At 36.5% G+C, this 20606-nt stretch overlaps 1 protein-coding gene across 1 annotated transcript in view; it reads right to left on the reverse strand.

Moving 5' to 3' along the window:
- The window catches only part of met (MET proto-oncogene, receptor tyrosine kinase), a 77372-nt gene that overhangs the window by 26233 nt on the left and 30533 nt on the right, over positions 1 to 20606 (reverse strand). The window contains exons 5-11 of the mRNA XM_088996220.1: positions 13650 to 13775; positions 13412 to 13588; positions 9927 to 10084; positions 8301 to 8418; positions 6767 to 6903; positions 3952 to 4116; positions 2402 to 2501 (exon numbers count right to left, since the gene is read on the reverse strand). Of these exons, the coding sequence (XP_088852346.1) occupies positions 2402 to 2501; positions 3952 to 4116; positions 6767 to 6903; positions 8301 to 8418; positions 9927 to 10084; positions 13412 to 13588; positions 13650 to 13775 (981 nt within the window). The remainder of the gene's footprint in view (positions 1 to 2401; positions 2502 to 3951; positions 4117 to 6766; positions 6904 to 8300; positions 8419 to 9926; positions 10085 to 13411; positions 13589 to 13649; positions 13776 to 20606) is intronic.

Below are 20606 nucleotides of genomic sequence, written 5' to 3' on the forward strand. Positions count from 1 at the left end.
GCTAGCTATGTAGCTGTCAATCTAGCTATGTTGCTAAGCAGCTATGTAGCTATGAAGCTACATTGCTATCTAGGTAGCTAGCTAGACAGCTACCTAAACAGCCAGCGAGAAAGCAACATAGCTTCATAGCTACATAGCTACATAGCTTTATAGCTACATCGCTGCATAGTTACATAGAGACATCGCTACATAGCTAACTCTGTAAATACCAATCTTGCTATCAATCTATCTAGCTAGCTAGATTTAAAACTTGTTCATATACGGTAATTCAAAGCGGGTCAACAGGCTGTGACGCAGCCCTCATTGGCGCTTTCGTGCGCCTAAGTAATTTTAAGTGTGGCCGTCGAGGCCGAGGAGATCCTGAACATCCTGAAGTCCTCGCTGAGCTACTCGACTTAAATGACAAGCGCAGCAGACGTTTCCTGTCTTTGCTCTGCCCCACCCGTCTCCCATTTAACTTTGTCTCTTTTCCATCCACATCAACACACCGGAGTCTTTTCTCTTCCAAGTGGGCGTGAGGACCGCTGATGACAATTCCATGCGCCGCACGCGCAAGGCTACACTTCATTTCCTTTCCTGTTGCTATTCATCGTCTGCTTGCGCTTCAGCGGGAGCTTCGTGCTGCGAGTAATTACTAACAAGTCTGAAGGTAAATTGACAGTTGGAGTGAGTGGAGAAACCACAAGGAAATAGACCCGTGTTATTTCTTGGATTACTTTCTACTACCAGTGGCTTCAAGGTGAAAGTTACTTCCTGCTACAAATGACTTTTAAATTGTCAGAAGGAATCTGTAATCGGATTAGTTAAAAAAAAAACAATCCTGACACTACGTCTGTGTAAGCTATTAGTCGTACAGGAGTGGTCCATCGATGAAAAGGTTTCTTCAGCCGTCATCTGTACTTCTTTGAAGGTGTCGGACGTTTTGCTTCTTATCCAAGAGGCTTCGTCAGCAAATTAAAGTCTTAAGATGGTAGTTTCGGCCCTATATTTATATATATACAGTAAAGTCTCGTTATATCGATATTCAAGGGAGTCCGAAAAAAAATATCGATATAACCGGGACTATCGATATATCCGACCCTGTTTGCATGTAATTTTCTCTGTGCGTGCATATAAATAGTATCGATATAACCGGGACTATCGATATATCCGATATCGATATAACGAGACTTTACTGTATATCCCTACTGTCCTCTCACAAACTGTGGTTACCCTCAGTGGTCTTTTAACAAATGTCAAAATGAAAGAATAGGGAATGAAACCAAAAATTGTGAAGATACAAAAAGGAGAGGAGTAGCAGTACCTTACATTGCAGGAGTTTCTGAAAAACTACAAAGCGACCTTTGGCAACACAAAATTACGACTTATTTCAAACCCATAAACACTTTAAGGCAAAAATAAGTGCATTCAAAAGAAAGGCTGGCAAATGAAAAACAAAGTAACATAGTTTAGTCAATACATTGTAAGAATGAAAATTGTAAAGAGCAATACATTGGGGAGACTAAACAAATTCTCAAAAAAAAAAACTTTATCAACATCGCAGGGATAATACTAGTGGGCCTCAATTGGCAGTACATATGCACCTAAAAGCTAGCACCCACTCATTTGACGACAATGAGGTTAAAATCTTAGCGAAAGAAAATAGATCGTTTGAAAGGGGAGTAAAAAAAGGTATTTTCATAAAACAGCAAAATCCTTCACTAAATCGCCACGGTGGGGTGAGGTTCAATTTGGATCATTCGTACAACAGTCTGCTTAGGTATGCTGATGAGGTGATACCAGAGTAAATGGGGCAATCAGGCCAGTCGTAGACCTCATACTCAGGCAGCACAATAGAAGTAATCAGTGAGCAGGGACCAATCATAGCAGAGTCAGGCACCGCCACGTCTGGACAGTAGGGATATATATATATATATATATATATATATATATATATATATATACACAGTAAAGTCTCGTTATATCGATATCGGATATATCGATAGTCCCGGTTATATCGATACTATTTCTATGCACGCACGGAGAAAATTACATGCAAACAGGGTCGGATATATCGATAGTCCCGGTTATATCGATATTTTTTGGACTCCCTTGAATATCGATATAACGAGACTTTACTGTATATATATATATATATATATATATATATATATATATATATATATAGCCGAAACTACCAGCTAAAAACTTTAGTTCGCTGACGAAGCCTCTTGGATAAGAAGCGAAACATCCGACACCTCCAAAGAATTACAGATGAAGGCTGAAGAAACCTTTTCATCAACCCTGACACGAATATTATCTAAGTTAAATCAGCCGGCGTGACTGATTTTGAAAATGAGATCCTGAAATCTGATTGAGGATAAAGAAAAAAAAAAACATCCGTGTATATTTGAGTACTCACTACGTGGAAGACGACGGCATCCTGCCCGGTAGAGAGGACCATCTGCGGCTGGAGGCCCGACTGAAGGAAGAAGCCATGAGCCGACAGCGTGCAACCTCCACTGGGGGGTAGATGAAGCGGAGATTAGCGTTAGCATCGACGTAGCGGCGGAGATACGCGAGATGCCCATAGGGAGTTCGAAGCTGTTAGCGTTAGCGCTTTTAGCCACTCGTCACCTCCCACGCGCTTCCTCTTCGGGCTGTCAGATCGCCACGATACATTCGCGCTCAGTGAAAGTCAGTCGACTTTGATGAAGAAAACATGCCGCATATAAAAAAACAACTCAAATGTGATTTAAAATGAAAAACAAAACTATGAAATTGATATTTAATGTGATTTATGGTTAGTTATATTTTCAACACATTTTATTCCATTTTATCATAATTTTGTTTAAATGGACATTTAATCTAATGGACTTGATTCTATTTTTCCATTTAATTATATGAAATACAATTCTACTATTTTACAAACATACATATAATAAAATTACAAGATTATATATTTTTATATGATATAATATTAAATTAAATCTAAGTGATTAAATTCAATATAACAACTACATTTTCATATATATATATATATATATATAAATAAATAAATATAATAAGTAAATTATAAATAAAAACGCATATACATATAATAAAATTATAAGATTATATATTTTTATATTATATAATATTAAATTAAATATAAGTGATTAAATTAAATTCAATATAACAAGTACATTTTCATATATATATATATTCCAAATCCAAAATATTTTCATATATATATATATATATATATATATATATATATATATATATATATATATATATATATATATATATATATATATATGAAAATGTACTTAATTTAATCACTTATATTTAATTTAATATTATATAATATAAAAATATATAATCTTATAATTTTATTATATGTATATGTGTTTTTATTTATAATTTACTTATTATATTTAATGTAATTATATCTTATAATTTTATTATATATATATATATAATATGAACATTTAATTTAACAATTAAATATAAAAAATACATGAAAAATAGAATCAAGTGAAATAGATTAAATGTCAATTTAAACATAGTTCAGATAAAGTGGAATAAAATGTGATGAAAATATAAAACAAAATGAAATAAATTGTAAAATTCAAAATAACCATAAATCACATTAAATATCCCAAAATATAGAATTAAATTAATTTAAAAAAAGAAAATATAAATAATATATACATTAAATGGAAGAAAAAAAACATAAGAGCATGAAATATTCCTTTTTTACTGACATGCAAAATATGAACCTCAATTTTCATGTATTTTTTTAAAAGTAGTAATCATCTTTGTATCTATTTGAGTTACTTCCGGGTTGAGAACGCTGGCGTGTGTGGCTGCCGCTGCTCACCCACAGAAAAAAATATCCTGTGACTGTAAAGTGTCCTTGAGAGTTTTGAAAGGCGCTTATAAATGAAATGTATTATTATTATTATAATAAGAATAAAATGGTGTCACCTGATGAAGGAACGTGACGGCTGGATGCTATTGATGAGGGGGTCCTGGTTGTAGGTGAACGGCGAAGGGGCGTGGCGCTCCACAGAGTCCACCGTCAACTTGACGGGCTGCGGCGACGGGATGGCGTGTGGAGGCGTCTTGCAGGTGATCATGCTTGACGTCAAACTGCGGGCGGGAAAGTTTTACTGTTATGATCAGATTTGTTTAGGACTTTTCAAAATAGTTTACAAAAGTGGTGATACGTCAGTTTACGAAGGCTTCTGCTCATGAACATTAAATTCGCGAGCAGACGAACTAGTTTTTGGCAGACGAACCAAACCACACGGTCGAACAGCACCATGGTGGCTGGCGGACTAGTTTGAGTCACCCTCTTTGTTTGAGCGCGGATGTGGTTTGTTATCGAGTGGAGTATTTTTGCTATTATGGGACCGAAACAGACCCCACCACTGGCGAGTGTTAAGCCGAAGAGGACACAAAAGAAAATTACGGTCGAGCAGAAGAAGAAGATCATCGAAAAAACACGAACAAGGGTTGCGTTTGTGTGACTTAGCGTCCCAGTACCAGTACGCTAAGTCAACCATTGCTACGTGTGGCTAAAGGTGTTTCTGTGTTGTCTAAGAAATGGTCTCAGGCAATAGAAGAGGTTGAAAAAATTCTGTTGATTTGGATTAACGAAAAGCAGCTAGCATGGGACATTGTGAGTGAGGGTATTATCGCCGAGAAAGCACGGCAACTTCACTCGGATATCATCAAGAGGCAACTACATCAAAGACCATCACAAAGGTAAACAACTTTACTACACAGTACAGTTTATTTCTTTAATTACAATCCAATAGCACATTTATTAAATAAAATAAAATAAAATAAGGTATATTTTGTGTAGTTTTAAGGCTCATTTAGTAGAAAATTATGTTTTATGGGGACCTGGGAACGGATTATTCTCATTTTAATGGTTTCCTATGGGACATTAATTTTTGGGATACACACTTTTCACCTTACACACTCTGTCTGGAAACCAATTAAGTTCGTAAGCCGAGGTATCACTGTATTTGTTTTTAAAGATGGGGAATCTATATTTGTCTCACATTTCAAACAGTAATTTGGAATACTTGCAGCGAATCCTCCCAACGCAGTGCCAATTTGGACATTTGGCAGACAAAATTATTATTTATCACGAGGGTACAGGTGACGCACATCGCACCTCACAATACAGAGGTACTCGATTCCAGAATATTCCACATATATTATAATTAAAAAATATATGTATGTATCATTTTATTCATGTTTTTATTATTTTATGTATTGTTGTTTTTGTTGTAAAGGGTCCTTGGGTGTTCAGAAAGGTGCTTGTAAATTAAATGTATTATTATTATTATTATTTTTTTATTATGTATTTTTTTTAATCATTATAAATCAACAATGTCAAACTAACTTTTTATATAACTCGTTTTCAAATTTAGTAAAGTAAAAAATAATGACGATTATTAAAAATATTATTAAAAAAATATTATTAAATATTAAAAATAATGACGATTATATATATAAAAATATATACAAATAATGACGATTATTTAAATGTATTATTATTATATATATTTTTTTTAATGTATTTTTTTTAATCATTATAAATCAACGATGTCAAACTAACTTTTTTGCCGCGGCCCACATTGTAGTTACGGTTTCCTCTCGGGGGCCGTTATGAATTTGGCGAATGTTTAGTCCCCTCCACATATTACATATAGAGCGCAAAAAAAAACCCAAACAAATAACTCGTTTTCAAATTTAGTAAAGTAAAAAATAATGACGATTATTAAAAATATTATTAAAAAAATATTATTAAATATTATTAAAAATAATGACGATTATATATATAAAAATATATAAAAATAATGACGATTATTTAAATGTATTATTATTATTATTTTTTTTTTAATGTATTTTTTTTAATCATTATAAATCAACGATGTCAAACTAACTTTTTTCCGCGGCCCACATTGTAGTTACGGTTTCCTCTCGGGGTCCGTTATGAATTTGGCGAATGTTTAATCCCCTCCACATATTACATATAGAGCGCAAAAAAAAAACAGAATAACTCGTTTTCAAATTTAGTAAAGTAAAAAATAATGACGATTATTAAAAATATTATGACAAAATTATTATTAAATATTATTAAAAATAATGACGATTATATATACAGTAAAGTCTCGTTATATCGATATTCAAGGGAGTCCGAAAAAATATCGATATAACCGGGACTATCGATATATCCGACCCTGTTTGCATGTAATTTTCTCCGTGCGTGCATAGAAATAGTATCGATATAACCGGGACTATCGATATATCCGATATCGATATAACGAGACTTTACTGTATAAAAATATATAAAAATAATGACGATTATTTAAATGTATTATTATTATTATTTTTTTTTTATGTATTTTTTTTAATCATTATAAATCAACGATATCAAACTAACTTTTTTCCGCGGCCCACATTGTAGTTACGGTTTCCTCTCGGGGTCCGTTATGAATTTGGCGAATGTTTAATCCCCTCCACATATTACATATAGAGCGCAAAAAAAAACAAAAAACGAATAACTCGTAAAGTAAAGTAAAAAATAATGACGATTATTTTGGTTTACATACAACAATTTGAAAATGTTCAGATTTTAGTAAGCATCATGACACTTGACATGTTTGATTTCCTCTCGCGGGACGAATAAAATGACGTGTTGGGCCAAATTTGGCCCCGCAGGCCTTGACTTTGACACCTGTGCTGTAAATCAAGACATCAATGTTTGACGTTCGCAATTCACCTTTGGATTATACAAGCCGTCTTGCCCACGGTGACCTCTTGTTTGTTGCCGGTGTCCAGGAAAGATCCCGTGATGGTCAGCATGGTGCCGCCGGACTTGGGCCCGAACGTCGGGAAGATCTTGTCGATGACCGGATCCTGAATTCAGAGATCACGCTTGATTTATAGACAAGTAATCAACTTTTTTTTTTCACTTATGATTTACGATTCTTAGATTGTATTTTCATCTGGGTGCATGTAACTAAACAAACTTAAACTACTTTGCTACTCAATTACACACATTTCAGTTGCTTCTGGATTGAGATACTTCTCTATAGAAGTAGTACAAGTTACTACTTGTACTACTAGTAGTACAAGTAATTGAATTTTTACTTCTTACTCATTTACTGCCATTCCCGAATTCATGCGGGAATTAAAAAGTGTGATGTGGACCGCCATTCCCGAATTTGTTCGGGGCTTGGTTTGTCTTGCCGTGGGTGCTGATAAAGCGCATGTCAGACCTCTGGCAATGTTTTTCACTTCCTCAAGGGGGCAGAATTTGCTTTTTGTCCATGTTAGCGCTTTCTTACAGCTTCAGCTGTTGTTAAAGTGCTATATAAATCCATATGTATGTATTGTATTGTACAGTGATACCTTGGTTTACAAACTTAATTGGTTCCGAGACAGAGTGTGGAAGGCGAAAAGTGTGTATCCCAAAATTTAATTTCCCATAAGAAACCATTAAAATGAGAATAATCCGTTCCCAGGTCCTCATAAAACGTAATTTTCTACGTTCCAACTTTCTAAGCCTTAAAACCACACGAAATATACCTTATTTTATTTTATGTATAATAAATGTTGTACACAACGATTCACCTTCGCGTTATTTATGTGTTTTCCTTCTAATCTCGCCATCAAAACGAAGTTTTCAGACCAAACAAAGTACCCAAAATGCATTGTGTGTCACTTTCTCGGTCGGTGACAATACCTACCGTGACGTCACGATAGGTATCGTCACCAACTCAAAAAACCACACGAAATATACCTTATTTTATTTTATGTATAATAAATGTGCTACACAACGATTCACCTTCGCGTTATTTATGTGTTTTCCTTCTAATCTCGCCATCAAAACGAAGTTTTCAGACCAAACAAAGTACCCAAAATGCATTGTGTGTCACTTTCTCGGTCGGTGACGATACCTACCGTGACGTCACGATAGGTATCGTCACCAACTCAAAAACAAGACTTCCTGAATATTCAGCGCGAGTCTTAAAACGTAAAATATAGCTATATGCCGTGGAATCTTTGTAAAATACGCTCAGTAGAAGTAATTTCAAGTGATTTTACAAATTATGGACACAACTTGTCCGGAGGCGTCGGTTGTCCTTTAACGTGACAAATACTTGGATCACTGCTTGTAACGCAATTTGAGTAAAAATGACAACAACTCGAGGGGATACATTTTTGCACATCATCCGGCAGTGAATGAGTTAATATTGCGATCCCAAAGGTAATCCCAATGACTTTTTATGGATATGCGCCATTGCTCTTACCACAAAGGTGAAGGCGCCCTCCATGTGTACGACTTTGTGTCCACTGGTAACCTTGATGGCATGTCCCGACGGAGTAAAGTTCCCAGCGAAGACGGGGGAACACTGCATCTCAGTCCACCTAAAAACACAACAGCGTCCCCGTCCCCAAAGAAGACACTAGACTTAGTATCCTCTTAATCCAATCAACATCATCCCGTTCTGGAGGAATTTTTTTTGTTGCTTTTCAACTGGATGATTTTTTTTTAAATGTATTTATTTGTTAACAAGAGCGGGAAGTCATGATGCTGATTTTTTGTATTTTTTTTTTTTCCCAGCAATTTTCCACTTAGCGGAATCATGTGCTGAATGTGGAAATTTGGGATGGGAAGGGGGGTGAGGGTGAGGGGGTAGGGGTTCTGGGGTGTGTGTATGTGGGGGGGGGGGGGTGGTTCTTAACATTCCTTCTTTAAAACACACAATAAGCTCCATTAAAGCCGCTCCTATAGGACTTCTTTGTCACATTAACAGACACTGAAAGATACACACACACACACCACACAACCACACACACACACACACACACACACACACACACACACATGAACAAAAACACACACACAAACATACACACACTAACAAACACACACACACACACACACACACCGCACACTCACACACACACATTCCTGTTTCAATGGTTTCTTGAGGTCTGGATAACTCGAGATAAAGGAGTGAGGACCACCGTAGCCGATAAGTTTAGAGAAGAACTAGTGTTACATTTGACGACTAAATGTCACCCCATTTCCCACTTTAACTTCTTTAAAAACAAAGCAATAAAAAGTGGACTTGAAACTGAAATAACAGCAGGAGTGAGGTTTCTGAATGGGTACATTCAAAGTCCTCACCCCTGTAGTGAATTTGGTTAAAATATCATTTTACTTTTTGTGGAATGAAATGAACTTTTGCCTGTCATTAACCACACACACACACGCACACACATTCCTGTTTCAATGGTTTCTTGAGGTCTGGATAACTTGAGATAAAGGAGTGAGGACCACCGTAGCCGATAAGTTTCGAGAAGAACTAGTGTTACATTTGAACACTAAATGTCACCCCATTTCCCACTTTAACTTCTTTAAAAACAAAGTAATAAAAAGTGGACTTGAAACTGAAATAACAGCAGGAGTGAGGTTTCTGAATGGGTACATTCAAAGTCCTCACCCCTGTAGTGAATTTGGTTAAAATATCATTTTACTTTTTGTGGAATGAACTTTTGCCTGTCATTAACCTCACACACACACACACACACACACACACTTGAGGTCTGGATACACAGATAAAGGAGTGAGGACACACCGATGAGTTTCGAAATGAACAAACACTAAATGTCACACACTTTAACATAAAAACACTAACAAACACGCACAAACACACAGGAGTGAGGTTTCTGAATGGGTACACAAAGTCCTCACCCCTGTAGAAAATATCATTTTACTTTTTGTGGGATGAACTTTTGCCTGTCATTAACCTCACACACACACACACACACACACACACACACACACACACACACACACACACACACACACACACACACACACACACACACACACACACACACACACACACACACACACACACACACACCTGTTGAGATTGTCCTGTCTGGAAAGTCTGCAGGGGGCGCCGGCCAGCTCCACATTCACAAGCGACGCCTTGAAGCTCTCCGTCCGGTCGAAACCGAAATTTTGGCCGCAAACAGTCACCACGGTGGAACCGCGGAAAGGCCCGGATGAAGGAGAAACCTGAGGAAATAAGATTCCCGTTATGGACTTTGGAATTCTTTGGAGAAAGGACTTCTGGTGGGGTTCTTTATATTTTTTGGTTCTGGTACCTCGCCGCCTTGGAGGGTAGTTCTTGGTGACTTTGTTTGAACAAATTGAGGTGAAGTCGCTAACCCAGTGCTGAGTCCAAAAGGGGAGCGAATGGGTTATTTCAAACCTGCGCATTGGGTTGAGGATTTGAGCCGCTATGTTTATAATAATACATTACATTTATAAGCGCCTTTCAAAACTCTCAAGGTCACTTTATAGTCACAGGATAAGTTTTTCAATGGGTGAGCAGCGTCAGCGGAAGTAATTGAACTAGATAGAAAGCTAGCTAGCTAATAGACAGCTAATAGATAGCCATCGATATAGCTAGCTAGCCAGCTATACAACTAATAGATAACCAGCTAGATAGCTAGCTAGATACACGTAGCTATACAGGTAATAGATAGCTAGTTTGGGTCAAGATTAACTCATTCACTGCCAGACGATGTGCAAAAATGTGTCCACTTAATTTAAGTGGCAGGGTTTTTGTTATTGTCACTTGAATTCCACGACCCACAGAATATTGAGTTTTGGGACTACATAAACATTCAATACAGCGTTAGAAACTTTAGACTCTCGTCTTTCATCGGATAAAAAGTGTTATTTCCTATATTATATGAGTCTGGAGTTATATGAGCTTGAAATGGGGGCGCCTTTCCACAATATCAAGAAATATACTGTATACATATTGGTTTATATAGAGCTTTAACAATAGCTTAAGCTAAAACAAAGCGCTAACATAGAAAAAAGGGAAATGCCGCACCCTTAGGGAAACGAAAAAAACATTACCAGAGGCTATATCCAGTGCTTTATCGCCACCCATATACCTAAATGCTGATCATAAATCTGTTATATTGCCATAGCTAGCTATCTATTAGCTATCTGGCTGGCTAGCTATCTAGCTGGCTAGCTATCTAGCTATTACCTATTTAGCTGGCTAGCTATCTAGCTATTAGCTATTAGCTATCTAGCTGGCTAGCTATCTAGCCAGCTATCTATTAGCTATCAATTTGCTAGCTAGCTCGGTTTCGATCTACTTGAGTTACTTCAGGGTTGAGTGAATGCTGGCGTGTGTGACTGTAAAGTGACCTTGAGAGTTTTGAAAGGCGCTTAATAATTAAATGTATTATTATTATTATCATCATTATTATGATTATTATTGTTAAAAAACAAAACATGAACAAAGTGGGGAATGGCGCTCATATTTTCAATTCCCTAAAAAAATTGTGAATGGCAGTGAATGAGTTAAAATATAAAAAAATATATTGGTGAGATAAAGCTACCAAGTAATCATAAGTAATATTATAATCATAAGTTACTTCTTTCACTTTCTACCTCAAGTTGCTCTAAGGCCCGAGTTACTTTATCGCTGTACTTAGTTACATCCGACTTGTTTATTTTTGTCCATATAAAGTAACATTTTGAAATGTCAATGGTATGATTCAAAAGGGTCCAAATATCAACATAACACTGCAATGTTTTAGTTGGCTTTGATTGGCTGACGCAGGTGTTGCTAATATCATGTCTTTGATGTCGGATACACATTCCGTTCCTAAAAAGAAGATGAAACGTGTTTTCTCAAGTTTTTTTCCTGTGGCCGTAAAGAAAGCAGCGGCGCGTCGATCTTCTCCCGGCGCGGACGACACAAGAACAACACGGGTGTCGACGGGGGGAAAAGCTCCAGAGGAGTTGGAATATGGTCATGTCATAGTACTTGATGGAATACTGTCCAAACATTTCTACAAGAAGGCTTTACACACGCGGGTCATCCGAGACGGTTGGGAACAGACTTTGTGACGGCATCACGAGGCTTCGCAGCGCCCGACACGCATCAAACACGGGCAGGCATCCAAATCGTACACCCAAGTGGCTTCGTCGTACGTTATCTTGCTTCGAAGATTTATTGTTACTTCTGCAGTAGCTGCGAGTCACGTTGTTACTTGGTTATATTACGTGTATGGTCAAGTTATCTCTTTTACTTGTTATGTACTATATTTAAATGTTGAAGTTAATCCCAGAATTTATCTATCTATCTATCTATCTATCTATCTATCTATCTATCTATCTATCTATCTATCTATCTATCTATCTATCTATCTATCTATCTATCTATCTATCTATCTATTTGTTTATTAATTAATTAATTTATTTATTTATTTATTTATTTGTGTATTTATTTGTGCATGTATTTGCACATGTATTTGTGCACGTATTTGTGCATGTATTTTTGTATTTATTCATGTAATTATTCATTTATTTATCTATTTACAGTATTCATGTTTTTTCCATCTATTTATGTTTTTATACCTGTATTTATTTATCAGTTTGTTTTTTATTTATTTGCTTATTTAATTAATTAACTGGTTATTTAATTATTTGTTTATTTATTTATATACCTATTTGCTTCGTTATTTGTTTATTTGTCTGTTTATTGATGTATGTATTTATTCATTTATTTAATTGTTTATTTCTGTATTTATTTACAGTATTCATCTGTTAATTCATCTATTTATGTATTTATTTCTGTATTTATTTATCGGTTTGTTTTTTATTTATTTACTTATTTAAATCATTAACTGGTCATTTAATTATTTGTTTATTTACTTATTTGTGTGTTTATTTATTTATTTATGTGTTTATTTATTTAGCTATCTGCTTAGTTATTTGTTTATTTGTCTGTTTATTTATGTATGTATGTATGTATTTATTCGTTTATTTAACTGTTTACTTATTTACCTATTGATTTATGTATTTATTCATCTATTTACAGTATTTATATGTTTATTCATCCACGTATGTATTTATTTATTCATCTGTTTTTTGGTTGTCTGTTTATTAACTATTTATGTATTTGTTTATCTATTCATTTATCAATGTATTTATTTATCTATTTACTTATTTATTTCTATATTTACGTAATTAATTTATTCATTCATTCATTTGTTTGTGTGTTAGTTTATTTATTTATCTATGTATTCCTTTATTTATGTATTTATTTATTTACATATTTATTCATCGATGTACAGTAATTGTCTGTTCATTCATCCATTCATCCATTTATTTATTTATTTATTTATTTATTTATGTGTGTATTTGTGTATTTATTTATTCATTCATCTTTTATTTATTTATTTATTTATGTGTTTGTGTGTGTATTTGTGTATTTATTTATTCATTCATCTTTTATTTATTTATTTATTTGTTTGTTTATTTATTTATGACTTAACGGTACAGATGGAGGTGACATCCTGTGGCGGTTACCTTGGTGATGACGGGAGCACAGTAGTCTTGCGTCCAGACGGAAGAGGCGGGGCACTGATGGGCTCGGCTGCAGCGGCCGTCGCACCAGCCGCACTCTGTCACCCGTGAAGATAGCAGACAGGAAGTGCACGATGTCAGCTGACCACAGCCCGGGCCAATCAGGGGCACTTTGGTAATCTGCTCGGATATTGAATATTAAATTTCTGTATTGATTCCTTTTGATTATCAATGACATCACCTTATTGCCGGTAGCCACGAGCAGTGCCCCCCCACCCTGGTCATCCAGCAGAGCCACAGAGGACGTAACGGGTTGCGTGTCCAAGCGCAGGTTGACGTGCGGCGAGGCCAAGCGAGAGAAGCGCACCTGGTTGGGACACAAAAGAACCGTTTGAGAGGATTTTCGCCACCCATCAATGTAACCTGTCTCTCATGCTATCTGTCGCCAAGATACAGTGAAACCTCGGTTTACGAACCCCTTGGCTTACAAACTTTTCAGTTTACGAACGTTACATTTATGAAAATTTTACCTTGGCATACCAACTATTTTTCGGGATACACACGGAGCGCCACAATGAGTGATGTGTCGTTGGCGAACGAGCCCGTTCTCTTAACAAGAAAATAGTAGCCGATTTTTGTCCTCTATTCCCCACCCAGAGTCTTCGGGTAAAGCCACGTGATTGGTCAAGAACGCTGCAGTAAACGGCGGGGGGGTTAAGCATTAAAGAGACAGGCAGATGACAGAGAGAGAGAGAGTGATAAAATGGATAGAAAACAGTGAGATTTGGACTAGTTTCAACTTTGATAGCTCAAAAGCAGAGTGTACACTGCAAGGTTAAAATATCCCATCAATCAGGATCCACAAATAACCCGCTCAAGACATCTGTACACTTGATGCAAAAAGCTATCAACCCAGCTAAACAGAAAGAAGAAGGCTACGTTCCTCATCAAGTGTTTAATGCTGATGAAACCGGCCACTCCATTCCATCAAGCCATCAACGACCATCACAAAGGTAAATAAAATGACTTTATTATACAGTACAGTTTATTTCTTGAATTATAATACCATAGCACATCTATTGTACATAAAATATTATAGATATATTTTGTGTAGTTTTAAGGCTTAGAAAATTAGAAAGTAGAAAATTATGTTCTATGGTGACCTGGGAACGGATTATTCTCATTTTATTTGTTTCCTATGGGAAATTAATTTTTGGGATACACACTTTTCACCTTACACGCTCTGTCTGGGAACCAAGTAAGTTCGTAAGCCAAGGTATCGCTGTATTGAAACATTGGGATGATCAACAACAATTTGTTTTTGTACACCTATACCACTTTGAATATTTACTCTTTGTTTTCGATACCAAGTGACATCAGAATTTCAATGACAGACAAATGTGAACAAACACCTTCCATTTTTTTTTTTTGGTGGGGGGGGGGGGGGGGGGTCATGATCAAATCGATCTATCGAATGGCTGCAGTGGGACCAATGACCAGCATGGAAAAGGTGATCTATGACTTTTGGGGGAGGAGGGGCTGGTATCGGTAAACTGATATCAGTCTGTTATCGGCCCGATACCGATCGATATCTCATTTGGAGAGATAGTCTACCCAGTTCACGAATTAAGATGGTGATCAGACAGGATGATTATTGCACTGGTGTGTCTTTATATAAATACAGGATAAAAATAATGTGAACTCTTGACCACCTGTGCTGGGCGCAAAAACGACAAAGATGGCGTGAGTGTTGTTCATTGTTTGAAGCTGTCAGCTTTTGCTGTATTTCAGTTTCCTGCTTGCTTCGACTCTTTGCCGGTGTGTTCAGGAAACATTTCTCCCATCGGCTTCGAGTCCGCTGTGGGACTAACACAGCAGTTGCACTGTTTGTTCGGCAAACACCAGCACCCCCATGCCTCCTTGCGACACCCCCCACCCCTCCAATCCGTCTAATACAATAAGCTGTAATTCACACCACCATTAACTCCTCCAGGCGGCCATTATTCTCACTGTTGCAAAAGCTTACGTCGAACCGCTGGGGAGGTCGCACGCTTGACAATGTGCGTGAGAATGAGGAAGTATGTAGACAATCGCATCTTGTTCGAAAATGTAACCCCCCCCCCCCCCTACCACCCATTACGAAAGTCACCAATGTATAGGTTTTAAAGCTGCCAAACACGAGCCCACCCAAACTCATGCAACAGCTAAAAAATATGTATGTGGGTGTATGTATTACTAAAAATACTAATACAGTGATACCTTGGCTTACGAACTTAATTGCTTCCCAGACAGAGTGTGTAAGGCGAAAAGTGTGTATCCCAAAAATTAATTCTTCATAGGAAACCGTTAAAATGAGAATAATCTGTTCCCCATAAAACATAATTTTCTACTTTCTAATTTTCCAAGCCTTAAAACTACACAAAATATACTTTATTTTATGTATAATAAATGTGCTATGGTATTATAATTTAAAGAAATAAACCGTACTGTATAATAAAGTGGTTTTATTTATGAAAAATGTACGAAACAAGTTATGTACGAAAAAAAGTTCATATGCCAAGGTAAAATTCGTATGCCAAGGTAAAATTTTCATAAATGTAACTTTCGTAAACCGAAAACTTCGTAAGCCACGGGGTTCGTAAACCACTCACTCAGTTTTAAATTTATAGGGCAAAAAAAACAGTGTAGTGATTAACGTGAAGTTTGGTTGGAAATGTCTATCATGAAAGAAGCCACGGGAAAGTTGGCCATTTTGGTTTGAGGGCAGCCATTTTGGGCAATTTTCAAGGCTTGTTCTTGGACAAAGCTTTTTATGTATTTTTACATTTATTTTGATTCATGTAGGATCAAATAATCATTTTCTAAATTTTGCATTGAAAAATATTAAAAGCAATTTGGAACTATCTTTCATTATAGTTTGATTGTTTTACATTAAAAAAAATCCCTCACTAGAACTGCGAGTAAGTCGGCCATTTTGGTTTGAGAGCAGCCATTTTGGGCAATTTCATAGGCGTGTCCTTGGACAAAGCTTTTTATGTATTTATTTATTTATGTTTACATTTATTTTGCTTCATGTATGATCAAATAATCACTTGGAAATTTGTCATTGAAAAATATTAGAAGCAATTTGGAACTATCTTTCATTTTAGTTTGTTTGATTGTTTTATATTTAAAAAAAAATCCCTCAATCCAACTTCCAGTAAGACGGCCATTTCGGTTTGAGGGCGGCCATTTTGGGCAATTTCCCAGGCTTGTCCTCGGACAAAGCTTTTTATGTATGTTTTTATTTTTAAATTTATTTTGCTTCATGTATGACCAAATAAGAATTTTGAAATTTGGCATTGAAAGATATTAGAAGTAATTGGTAATGTATCTTTCATTGTAGTTTGTTTTATTGTTTTATATGTAAAAAAATCCCTCACTTTGACTAAGATGTTGAAGTTTCAAGGACCCATAATGAATCAGTAAGTCGGCCATTTTGGTTTGAGGGCGGCCATTTTGGGCTACTTCCAAGGCTTGTTATTGGACAAAGCTTTTTATGTATTTATTTATTTATGTTTACATTTATTTTGCTTCATGTATGATCAAATAATCACTTGGAAATTTGTCATTGAAAAATATTAGAAGCAATTTGGAACTATCTTTCATTTTAGTTTGTTTGATTGTTTTATATTAAAAAAAATCCCTCACTCCAACTGCCAGTAAATCGGCCATTTTGGTTTAAGGGCGGCCATTTTGTGCAATGTCCAAGGCTTGTCCTCGGACAAAGCTTTTTATGTATTTATTTATTTTTAAATTTATTTTGCTTCATGTATGACCAAATAAGAATTTTGAAATTTGGCATTGAAAGATATTAGAAGTAATTTGTAATGTATCTTTCATTGTAGTTTGTTTTATTGTTTTATATGTAAAAAAATCCCTCACTTTGACTAAGATGTATTTATTTTATATTTACCTGACTCGGCCACTTAATGATACTGTAACCCGTAACTTGTACATATTCATGTGAATATATTTGACGCAAACATTATATTAACAATACAACAAGAAGAAAGTGAATGAACTGACGGGTTGGCGAAGCGAGCTGCGAAGTGGCAACAGCTGCACGGAATAGGGCGGTACGGTCTAGCCAACGGGAGAAGGCGGGAGTGGTAGGTCGTGGCGTGGTGGGGTGGTTCAGCGTGGGGGAGGGGTTTCACGTTGATCGGCACGTTAATGGGCGAGCGGTGGTCTTCGCTGACACGTTCCCTTGCACGACATTCCCTACTCAGCGAGGGTCCCGTGCAGCTGTTGCTGTATGTTTTTTTTTTTTTCCTCCAGCAGCTGTCTTTTCCAATTCACTGCCTGTCTGTGCCATGTAGGGGCAAAAATATGAGGACAAATAACTAATATTGGATAAAACTCTGTCGGAGGCTGTTTGGGTTCGACGCTCATGTCGAACCCAATGGACGGTCGTATGAGAGATTTTGTGTATGGCCGCAAATTTGGTGACTAAGACGATTTGGAAAATTCAGTTTCATTGAATAAGATGCAATTTGTAATGCATGTCAATCCTAAGTAGACCCACAAAAAAAACTCAGTCACCCCCCAAAAAAATGTTTTTTTTGGGTGAAATTTTTGAGAAGTTCCCCTAATTTCTTGCACTGTACAAACAGTGATACCTCGGCTTACGAACGCTTTAGCTATCGAACTTCTCGCCTTACAAACGTTTAATTCACGAGAATTTAATCTTGGCATACGAACTATTTTTCGGGAAACACACGGAGCGCCACAATGAGTGATGTGTGGTTCGCTAACGAGCCGGTTCTTCGAGCTGAATCTCTGAAGTGAACGAGGAGCTGGAAATGGCAGCCGACTTTTTTTTGTCCTCTAATCCCCGCCCCCAGTCTTCGGTTAAAGCCGCACGTGATTGGTCAAGATCCGTGGTAGAGGAGAGAGTCGACACACGCAGGAGGAAAGGCAGACGATAGAGCTTGAAACAAAAAAAAAAACAAAAGTGAAAAAAAACAACAGTGAAATGGTGAGAACATGGATAGAAAACAGTGAAATTTGGACTCGTTTCAACTTTTTGATACTTCAAAGGCAGAGTGTAGACTGCAAGGTTAAAATATCCCATCAATCAGGCTCCACAAATAACCCGCACAATCCACCTGTACAATTTGAAAAGCAGACAAGAAAAGGAACCAGCTATTAATGAAGTTTCTCGTGTGTCTGCCTGCATCTGTTGCTGTTGCAATATCACAACTTCCAAGATGTGCAACCCAGAGGTCCTTGAGACACTTTATGCAAAAAACTATCCATTACATCAAGCCATCAACGACCATCACAAAGGTAAATAAAACGACTTTATTCTACAGTACAGTTTATTGCTTTAATTACAATATCATGGCACATTTATTATACATAAAATATTTAATTAAAGTATGTTTTATGGGGGCCTGGGAACGGATTATTCTCATTTTAATGGTTTCCTATGGGAAACTAATGTTTGGAATACACACGTTTTGCCTTAAACACACTTTCTGGGACCCAATTAAGTTCGTAAGCCAAGGTATCACTGTATTTAGTACATTCAGATGGCAAAGGTCATTTCACTTCTGCATAAAATTTACCTTTTCTGAGTAGACCCACAACATACATTTTTTTTGGACTCAATATACTATGCATGAAAAGAAACAGCAAGTTTCATTGACAACTGACATTTGTAGGGACCCTTTGCTTGTAATACTTGCAAAATAGCGCCCATAAAGGATACATTTGACTGATGCAACGTGTAATTTTGTTGGCATGTTTATGATGAGCGAACCCACAAAAGAGTCTTGAGAAGTCATCTTTTAAAAGACACACGACGCCCTGCATTTAGAGGATTTTGACTATTTACGGCAACCTTTCCAAAACAAACTCCTCAGAGAGATTTTAATCCGATTGCTAGGAAATCTAGCGCACAGAAAAGCTTTTCGATTTGGTCATTGCAAAAAAAAAAAAAAGGGCGTCCAAAAATATTTTTCTCCGTGCGAGACTGCGCTGCAACTAAAAATGTTTTGAGCAACAGCGACTTGTACTTCCTGACTCAAATACATTAAAACGCTGAAAGAAAGGCAGCAGGTGCGAACGCCGTCAACCAGCTGTTCATTATGCACGCTACACGCTAAGCATGGCGTTAGCGGAGCGACATGGGATTCTCACCATCTAACTGTGGGTTGTCATCCCCAAAAACTCCGCGGCTGTTTGCGTGAGGTTTTTTTTTTCCAAATAAAGTTATAAAGTTAAGACCATGGTCGGAAAAGATTCCAATGAAATATATTCAGCAGTGCAGGATCTGATCCAAAACTATCATCACGGACTTTTTCAGAAGTATTAACTCCACCAGAAATGTCTTCTTCTTCATCCCCCATAAAGTCAAACCATAAATGGACGAGGACAGGTGTTTTCCTTTCATTCGATCTGGTAGATCACCCCAGAACTAAAATTTTGGATGGCAGTTCTTGCAGCCCAAACACACAATGGGCCTCATTCACTGAGAGCGGGAAAAAAAAAAATGTATTTTGACGTACAAATCCGTTTGGAGTTCAATTAATTGCGAAATAATTTTTAAATTACGCAGATTATCTACGTATTTTTTTTAATCTGATCAAATTTTGAGTTTTTCATGAATTGGCTATGCATGTTTTGGGAATGTGGGGAGGAAACCGGAGCACCTGCAGAAAACCCACACAGGTCCATGCAAAATTCACACAAGGAGGGGATCGAACACATGACCACTGCGCTGTGTGGAAAACAGTTATCTACCGTACCGCGGCAAAAACAAACAAACAAAAAAGTAAATACATAAATAATTAAATAAATAAATAAGCAAATAAATAAATAAATAAATAATAAATAAATAAATAAATAAATGAATAACCGAATAGCTAGCTAGCTAGTGAGATAGATTGATAGATACATAACTAGCTAGCTAGTTAGCTAGATAGATTCATAGCTAGTTAGCTAGATTGATAGATACATAACTAGCTAGCTAGTTAGCTAGATAGATTCATAGCTAGTTAGCTAGATAGATTGATTGATAACCATATAGCTAGCTAGCTAGCTAGGTAGGTAACTAGGTAGCTAGGTGGCTAGGTAGGTAGCTAGGTAGGTAGCAAGAAAGAAAGAAAGAAAGAAAGAAAGACAGCGATAGATAGATAGATAGATAGATAGA

The sequence above is a fragment of the Hippocampus bargibanti genome, linkage group LG05, assembly GCF_051943395.1.
Source record: "Hippocampus bargibanti isolate YZ-2025 linkage group LG05, ASM5194339v1, whole genome shotgun sequence".
Taxonomy (NCBI): Eukaryota; Metazoa; Chordata; class Actinopteri; order Syngnathiformes; family Syngnathidae; genus Hippocampus; species Hippocampus bargibanti.